Source organism: Acyrthosiphon pisum, chromosome A2 (assembly GCF_005508785.2).
Source record: "Acyrthosiphon pisum isolate AL4f chromosome A2, pea_aphid_22Mar2018_4r6ur, whole genome shotgun sequence".
Classification (NCBI taxonomy): domain Eukaryota; kingdom Metazoa; phylum Arthropoda; class Insecta; order Hemiptera; family Aphididae; genus Acyrthosiphon; species Acyrthosiphon pisum.
This window is the reverse complement of record NC_042495.1, coordinates 23,601,704-23,611,758: the sequence shown is the minus strand read 5'-3', so window position 1 is coordinate 23,611,758 and position 10,055 is coordinate 23,601,704. Positions and strand designations below refer to the sequence as shown.

General features: G+C 27.3%; 1 protein-coding gene across 1 annotated transcript; it reads left to right on the top strand.

Moving 5' to 3' along the window:
* The first annotated feature begins 6,949 nt into the window (after positions 1–6,949).
* On the top strand, positions 6,950–9,038 carry LOC103309511. Its single transcript, XM_008185096.1, has 4 exons — positions 6,950–6,971; positions 7,362–7,518; positions 7,580–7,666; positions 7,970–9,038. The coding sequence occupies exons 1-4, from the start codon at positions 6,950–6,952 to the stop codon at positions 9,036–9,038; spliced, it is 1,335 nt and encodes a 444-aa protein (XP_008183318.1).
* The last annotated feature ends 1,017 nt before the right edge of the window (positions 9,039–10,055 follow it).

Here is a 10,055-nt window from a genome sequence, read left to right as displayed (position 1 = left end):
TCTTGAAATATTTCAATGAAATTATGAAAAATATTTTTCTTTTTTTATACATTTTCCGTTATAGGTAGATGATTAGAAACAATAAATTGATTACACACTTGGAATTAAAGGAAAACATATTATTTTTGTTGATTTATTATTCGATATTTGTATATATTATATACTATGTAGTGCTGAAAAATATTCCTGGCATTATTTTGAGAATAAAAACATTTTTTTTTACATGAGTTTTCAAATATTGTTGTATGTGAACCATCAGCGATCCAAAAGATAATGGTTTGAAATAAACTTGAGGTCAATTCCAACAATGAATGTAATAATAGTGTATTTTCATTTTTCAGTAATTATAAAGTGTACAAAAGTCGTATAATGTGTGTGTGTATGTGGCTGAGTGATGCGAAGGGGCTCTGGGCTGATTATTTAATACTTAGCTCATATAATTTGTTATAAGTAGTATACATTTGTTAAATAACTTATAAATTATAATATGTAAATATGTTATATATTTTCTTTGTTTCATACAATAAACCAACTTTTAAAAATGTTCTCTTAGAAGTTGACGACTCTAAACTTTTAGATATAATAAATATTTTATTTTTATTTTTCATCAAAATGAAATATTTTATGAAAAATTCATGAAATACTTCAAGGAAATAAATTTCATGAAATTTTAAAACCCTAGCAACGGGTATAAGAACATTTTATGTGGCCAGGTCACATTTATCGTCCTAAAGATGGATGGCTATGATATGCTGCACAGCGTTTACAGTATCGTTTTGTGCGCCACATCACTTTCCACCGCGTTTTTTCTGGGCATAGGTTTTTGCCCCTTACCCGCAGGCGTGTTCCACCGCTTATCTAACATCGTTCGAATCCCTTCCTCGTCACCACTGTTATGTTTTTGCATCGCCGCGCCGTGATTGAAAATATTAGGTAAAATGTAAAACATATTATTAAAATTTAAACATTTTATTGTTACTTGAAAAACAAAGGAAAAACTAATCATGATTTTAAAACAAACTGATATCAGTGTACACCTAATTATATTGTATAGAAAAAAAACCTAACCTTGTTATAGGGCGCGTAATATTACAGTACCTGTATAAATAAAACCTTTGGTCAGATCTCCCATGGTCAAACGCAATATTTCATAGTGGCTATTTAATTCGTGAATTATTGTTTATTATTAATACGATTCAACATGTTCACGTACCATATTATTACTATCATTCCGTCACCGCATTTATTGTTTTTTCAATCTCCTCGTTATCCAAAATCACCCACGTAACATGGCGTGTCAGTAACAATTGCAAAGTTCGGCGTTCTGAAGGAAAAATGATGGCTGGCCACGATTACCATCGTGGATAAGACCATAAAAATTGAATACGACGAAAAACAGCGATTGTTGAGGGGATTGCAACGCATGTATTTTTCATACGTTTTAGACCGATAAGCGGTGGTAAATTACACATGCTTAGGAATGTCCGATTTAAATTTTTTATACATGTTTGAATTCGTTAATAAAATATCTAGGCTTCTTGGGAAGTCGATTTTCAATTTTCATTTTAAAATTACCTTAAAATGAACATTTTTTTTTTTAGAAATCCCATTAAATAATTGCATTTCTTACATTTGTATTTATTTTGGGCACATCTGATTTTAAATAAAAAAGTGATTCCTAAGAAGCATAGTCTTATAATAAATTAAACCATTTTTTCGAAATCACAATCGAACTTCGGGAAGTATAATTAATTTACTACCGCTTTTAGTAGTTTTTATAGAGTCATGCAAACAAGAATATATATTTTCATTTTTCGCGATGTATTGACATGTGCGTGGGCGTGTGAGAGTTGCTTCCGGCGCGGTTGCCCGACTCGACGTGACAACGATTCTCGGAAAAAAATAGTAGGGGAAAGCGGGGTATTGCCGTATATGGGGCAAAACCGTATAATCAGGATTTTATCAATTATATTGATATCATAATATAGGAAAACTGAACACACTGATTTGAAGCTTTTTGCTTGTTTATTTATTGAATATAATAATGCGTATGTTTTGGTATCACATACTGGAAAAAAAATTATTTTAAGTGTTTGAAATCAATAACTAAAATATTTTCAAATATTTGACAAAAAAAAAAATAGTACCTATTAAAAAAAATTATACAAATATGTTTTTATTATTATTCAATACCTTATTAAGTGTAATTTGAATTTCTAGTTTGGATACATTAATTTATCTACTTAAAGTTTCTTATAAAGCTTGATTTATTTTAATAGTCGTGTTGGGGCAAAATCGTATAATTGTACCACTACAGGAAGACATACGGTATTACGCCCCAGGTTTTTGGTAAATTCGTATTTTTCCAAAAAAAAGTAAAACACAAATTACACAAATTTTTATATAAAAAACGTAATAAAGTTTCATATAAAAGTTATAGACCGTAACTTTTTCTATGCATATCAGTATAAAAAATTGCTTTATGTTAAAAATTACATGATTTATAAGCCATGGAAGCTTAACCATATGATACTGCACCTTCCTCTAGATAACGGATAACGCACACTAATGTCCATTTACTACTCACACATAGACACATACATTTTCACTTAAGTCAGTTAACAAACACTTGATTAGGTACCTACTTATAAAGTTTCATTGAGGCCGTTCGAACGCATAGATTCAGTATTAATTTATATGTCTCACGAAAAGCCTAAATAGTACTCCTTAAAATATGCTACGTTGCAGCCCCCTTACCTAATAACCGTTTTACAAGCTAAACAATTTTTTTTTATGGTCGCTCTGGACCTACATACGCTAGACCAGGGAAACTCTTCAACTATATCAATATTATCGTGCAGTGGGTAGCGACTATAGGGAGTTCTTTCGGTTCTATATACGATATATACGTTATTTCAATCTGACATTATATTTTCATCTGTCTTCACTTTAAATTGGTTGGTATGATTAACAAAACATTAACGAACTGTTTATTAAACATTCATTTAGTTTCTATGTCTTATTATTGTTATTACTAATTAATTTATTAAATAGGTATAGGTACCTAGTCATAAACCACTATAGAGCATAATAATATTATATTATGTATTATCGTATATTTCATATGAGTATATTACTATTATAAACATATTATACAACTTTATACTTTAACAAAGTCGTGTAAAAATTTAAATAATTACTAAATAAATAAAGCAGTTATACTATGGTAGGTATACTATGGTCGGCATGATTACCAAATTCAGGCCGGAAGATTGCAATTTATCCAGCCCACCCATCACTTACCATTTAAATCACTTTTAGAACCTACAAAATTACACTGCTGAACTAATACATTCTATTTTAATCATAAAAATATTACTACTTTCAGTAATATCAAAGTATTTCAATCACTTTTTTGCTACTTCGCTTAACTCACTAACCTGCACTAATACCAGAAAAATAAAATTATTATAGTTTAATAGTTAAAATCAACGCAATATTAATAATTATATATTGTGTCTAAATAGTTTAGGTATAGTAGGTAGTACGTTACAAATACATTTATAAGAAATAAATATATAAACTATAAACAAAATAATAAAATATTCAAAATTATATACGTCACAAAAAACAGATTACCTATTAAAAACATTTAGAGATATATTTAATATTTATAGTTAATAATAATTTAAATAATAGTTTAGAGTTCTTACCAACTGCATAAAAGATATTTTAATATGTTCATTAGTCATTGCATTTTTAGACTGTTTATCAAATATTGTAATGTTAAAAATCATCTTTGGTATTTCTTTGAAAAATTACTTCTGCTGGATTTTAGTGGAAACCACACACTACCCGGGTGTTGTATTATAATAATAAACATTCGACGTCGAGATATTGTTTTTATTTTATTTTATGTCTACAATATTATATATGTGATATTTTGTAATTTTATATCCGATGTTATCTCTCATACTCATACAATACTATTAAATCAAAACACAGTCATTAATAATAATGATAATAGGTACCTATTATAATTGCATAGAATAATTTAATGTCTTAATACGAACAGAATGTAGACATATATTTACTGAATTCATAAATAAAACCTGCAACAAATTCCAAACCCATATTTATCATCATAGCATACAATTGCCTTTATAAAGCTGTATTGCATCAAATCATAATTTTATTTTAAAATGATAAACTTAAAGTTAATTAATTTATTATGTATTATTGTTTTAGACTCAGCCCAGTAGCGCTCTCTCAGTGGCACAAGTATAAAAGTAAAATGTATTATGAATACATAAGAATTAAAAATGATCATAGTATTATGTACTTTAAGTTGATAATTGTAAATGTATAAAAATAATGAGTTTATCGTACAAGTAATTAAAACTAAATGTATATATTGATTATGATATAAATAATTATTAATAAAATCAATATTCATAAAACATAGATAATAATATGTTAAGGTTATAATATAATACAATTATTTATCACAGGGTCGTAGATTATTCTAGGTAAGTTATTAATTTATTTTATAAAATGACAAAACGAAATACAAAGTTTGAAATTGCATATTTGTGCATATTTTTTTTTTGTGTACAAAAAACATTAATGGAAAAAATTATATTTGGATAACATAGTGGTCCGTGTTTCTATAAGTCTAAAACACGTAATATGTATCATAAAATTGAGCACGACATTAATCGATGTCCAAGTTGTTATAAATGTAAAAAAAATCTCGTTGGACATTGTTATACGCATATAGCTTAATGTTTTCTGCATTGGTTATATAGGTCAGTACTAGATATGTTGTAATATAATAAAATTTCCATATTAATATGTAATTACCATATTTTTAAGTAGGTATAAGGATATATCTTCGATTATTTTTGAAACAAAAATGTCATTTAATATATTGTTATATTATACACACAGACAATGACGAAAAAAAAAACCTAACAGGTACTTGCCTAAAGTTGACTGATATTATTTTGAAATAAATTGACGGAATAATACACTCACCTGCGGTGCCGCAAGTCGCAACTATAAGCGATTAGGAACATCGCAAGGATTTATTTTGAGGCCACAAATTAATATTGTTACCTATCGTTATTTTTAAAATACATTAAGGAAATTAAAGTTACTTTATTAGTCATCACTTTTCATTAACGATCCCAACAAATCAAAATCAACGTTATACCTATTCTACTAATGTAAAATCAAAATAACTGAAAAAAATAGGTCATAGGTACGACTTTTTTCTATCAAAATTGGTAGTTATACACTTGTACCGTGCTATTAAATAAAGTAACTAATATTTTAATATTAGTATTACGGAAGGTCGGTGTAATTTTTGATGAAAACATTGCATTTATCGTCTTAATTAATATTCAATTTATTATTATAATAGTCTATATTTTTATCATATATTATACTATTATTTATTATTGTTAATATTTAATAATGTTTGAGTCAATACCACCTTACATAGTACAGTGTGGATAGGTTCATGGTATAAATAAGTAATATCTCGCTTAAAATTTAATCTAAATATTTAAAAAATGTCATTGCATAATATACTTAGTATAATATTTTATAATTCTATAAGTATCCACGAATGCTGTTTTTGAATTTCAACGAAATAATATTAATTTCATCATTCTTCGTTTAAATATATAATTTCGTCTAAATTTAAAGTTAAAATGTCTATAATAAAAAATTGTGAAAATAATATTTTTTAGAGTTTTTGGTTACAACATCAACTAAATTTGAGAAACATTGTTTTTAAAGATTAAATCCTTGGTAAAAAAAATTGAGCATTTTTAACAAAGTACAAAATAATTTTAAAATATTATTATGATTAAATTAAATTAAATTTTAAACGAGCTGTGATTAAATTCAGTTTCATTACAGCTTCGCACTAGCCCATGAAAGTATGGAACCGTTTTCACATTTCGTATAATACTAATATAATATAATATTATATTATATTATAGTACTTTGAGCTTTACGGCTTTCGAACACATATCATTGACACATCTTACGGCTGATCAGACCTTTCGAGATGGATCAATATAAATCCGTGTACGTTGTAACACTTGTAACAGGCGATAGAAAACAGCAAACGTAAACAATACGTATTACGATGGAACATAGTTGACGTAGTGGATTGATATTGGATGAACAAACAGTATTATTATAGTTATACTTAGTGTATCGGTAGAACGACCAAATTATTCTATTTACGTGAGATTTTTTACAATATATTTACATTTTAGCGTACACTTTTAAGTGGAAATATATAATTTATCGCATACAATTTGTTCCAGATATTATGTGGAATGGTGATAGCTGATAAGTAAATTAAAACGTGATGTCTCAGTAATTACGTTATCTTTACCTTTACCCAAAAATAAATATATAAAATATAAATTAATTCGTCAAAAGTGTATTGAAAAAATATGCTTTTAAGACAATTATTAAGAAGAATTTCCTCGACTACTTTTTTTTAATATGTAATCTTTAATATTTCAATGTCAATAGTAAACGTACATGTTTTCATTAAATGCGGCACTCAAATCATGTTTTAGTGGTTATACCTATCAAATAACACTTTAAAATTCGCGATAGAAAGCGAAGCGGCTGACATCTGGTGGCGGCGGCATGAAACGTTGTAACGGGGCCGACAAGCCCGTCATGAAAACTGATTAGGTCTATAAATACAAAATATATTGAGAATTTGTCATAATTTATTAACCACGAATAGTTTTTTAATTTTGATTACGTATTGTGATCCATATTCCATAATATAATTATTATGAAATCGGCCCTTTACTAGTTAGAAGCTGCTATTTCATAATAATTATTAATTATAATATGGATCACACTTATTGTGCCACAATACCAAAACCAAGAAAAAAACATAAATACTGTCATGTTCCACAATGTAAAACAATGTAAGATATTTTCTAAGATATTTAACTGTTCTTATTTCTACTAAATTTACAAATTATATTCTCTGTGTAAACATGTCTAAAATATTTATTTTATTTTCATTCAACAGACAATACCAAGATGATGTGACTTTCCATAGTTTTCCAAAAAATGTTATCCTAAAAAAGAAATGGGAGCATGCTTTAAAAATGAATATTAATAAAACCAATAATAATAATGTATGCAGCAAACATTTCATTAAAGATGATTTTTTACAAATGAAAACAAGTAATTATTATTATAACTACCTATGTACTAATAATCAAATTATATAGAATACATATCAGGTTAGGTATTATTTTAATAATTCCATAGACTTTAAATCATAATATAATTTGTTGTGTTACCTATAGCTAATTCACCATTTCGAAGAGTAAAGTTAAAACTGTGTGCGATTCCCTCTCAAAACTTACCAAAACGACTATTTGAACGACCAACTCCAAGTCCATTAAAAATTAAACGGGTCCAAAGAGCTGAAAGAGCTACTCGTCGAGATCTCATGCTTAAATGGTAAATTATTAATAATTATGATCTTAAAATAAGTGCAATAATGTGTAACATACATTTTTAGTGTAAAAGAAGATAATTTGGAATCGAAAATTTCACCTGAAAGAAATAATACACCATCTACAGTTCGACGAAAAATTTATTTCTCCAGGTAAATTCACCATTTTAAACTTTGAATAATCAGTACTTATAATTTAAGAACCCCCTAATAAGTTACTAATTAGTATATAGTGTGATTTTTGAGCATGATCATTGTTCACCCCACTTGCAACTCTTAATAAATAATAATGCATAAAAAAATTGTGTATGCATTGTTGTAGTTATATTGTAAAATTTAAAGCACAATTATTAACCATACATTTTTTTATCTCAAAAATGTAATCTATGTATAAAAATAGAAACTAAATATACTTGATGAGTGTTATGTTTCTTAATTATTAATATTTTAAACTAGCGAACATAAAGAAGTACCTGAAGAAGAGTGCTTGTGTGAACATTTGCCACTTGATGATACAGCTGTGGAACAAAATACTGAGTCATCTGTGACTGCAGTTGATACCACTTCAAAAGATATTGGTATTCAAGTTGACCCAGCAGAATTTTTAGCCATAAATATCACCCTTATGGATTTAATAAAGTCAGATTCAGATATTAATTCCTTTACGGGCCTTTCAAAAATTGAGTTTTTAAAAGATATTACTAAAATATCAAATATCTTAATGGCTAAACTGCAGTACAATATACAATTTTCTTTAGACACAGAAATGCGAATATGTTTAACTTTGTGTAAGTTAAAGTTAAATATGTCGTATAAAAGTCTGTCAGTGTTATTTAGAATATCTGATACATCTTGCAAAAATTATTTTATAGAAACGATCAATCTTTTGTTTCTGATTTTTAAATCAATGATTGTATGGCCTTCTAAAAGTAATATAGAAAAGAATTTACCATCCTGTTTTACAAATTATAAAGAAACAAGAGTGATACTTGATTGCTTCGAAACAACAATCGAAAAGCCAAAATGTTTAAATTGTAGAATAAGAACTTATTCACACTACAAAGGCAATAATACAATTAAACTGATGGTTGGAATTGCTCCAGATGGCTTGATTACTTTTTTAAGCTCGGTGTATGGCGGAAGAGCGAGTGATAAATTTATTTTTGTCAACAGTGGAATTTTGGACAAATGCACAGAAGGAGATGCTATCATGGTCGATAAAGGTTTCTTAATTGAACAGGAATGTGTTGATAGCGGTGTAAAGTTATTTAGACCACCATTTTTAGGTAAAAACAAACAGCTAAGTACAAAAGACGGTATTGAAAATGCAGAAATAGCCAGAGCTCGAGTGCATATAGAAAGAGCAATCCAAAGAATTAAAATTTTTAAAATCTTACAACAAAAAGTACCTTGGTCGTATTTGCCTATTATTGATAAGATTACTACAGTTATCTGTGGGGTGGTTAATATTTCTCGACCAATTATCAGTGAAAAAGGTTTTAATATAGAAAGAAATGAAGATTAGTATAGTCAATTAATTATTAGTGAGTACAATGAACTTTAATTAAAAAATACATAACATGTACAACTTGTATTACTATTAAAATGCATTTAACAATATTGTACAATTATTTTAGACATAATATACAGTTTATTCATTAAAATTTTAAATATAACATTGTGTATTTTATTATAAATTTTGATTAATATAAGGTAATACTTGTTTAAAGTATACATCTGTCAATTGAATAAACATTTCTTTACAAAAAACAGGGTCAAAATGTACATCTATGACTATTATTGAATCGTTAACTGAAGCATATATAACTAAATAGGCCATTTTCAAGTTACATAAAAGAAGTCCTAATTGAATTTGACCATAGTATGAATGATTCTTAATCAATGTTAACCTGCATTCATTACTGATTTTTATATATTTAAGTAGTATGATTAAGTCTGATCCACTAAATTTCTTACCAGCAATTGGACATTTTATTTCAATAAGAAAATAGTCATTTAATTTTTCAATAAAACCATCAGGGCTTATTCCTAACCAAGGGAAATTTATGTTTATAAGAAATCCTAGTTTAATGATAGAAATTTCATATTTTTTTTCAAAGGCAGCAATAGCTTTATTTTCATTTAAAAGACCATAACGGGTGGCAGCATTCCCAGAAAAATTTGAAAATAAAACGGATTTTATTTTAGAGTCCCAATCTTTTTTTGCTGTTTTACTTTTAGACTTAGTGAAAAAACTGTATGCTGAAGTTCCAGTAATTCTAATTTGCCTATTTTTTTTCCAATATGGACCACTTTGTTTTTTTGTTTCAAAACAAATTTCTGTAGCTTGAGCTTTAGTAACATCAACATTTGAATAGTAAAAACTAATACTACTTGCATCACACATACAAATATATGAAGAAAACAACGAGGTGTCCATACAAGAGTTATATGAAGTAATAAATGTTTCTATTATTTTCAATTCAGTAGCTGATATTTTTGGTAAACATATTTCAGATAGTGGTTCTATGCGTCCAGCATG

What these genes read in the sequence shown, in the direction of transcription:
- LOC103309511 (XM_008185096.1), top strand. Translation starts at nt 6,950, where the DNA reads ATGTTCCACAATGTAAAACAAT. An exon ending in CGAGATCTCATGCTTAAATG is followed by an intron (nt 7,519 to 7,579) that starts GTAAATTATTAA and finishes ATACATTTTTAG; the next exon opens with TGTAAAAGAAGATAATTTGG. An exon ending in CGAAAAATTTATTTCTCCAG is followed by an intron (nt 7,667 to 7,969) that starts GTAAATTCACCA and finishes ATTTTAAACTAG; the next exon opens with CGAACATAAAGAAGTACCTG.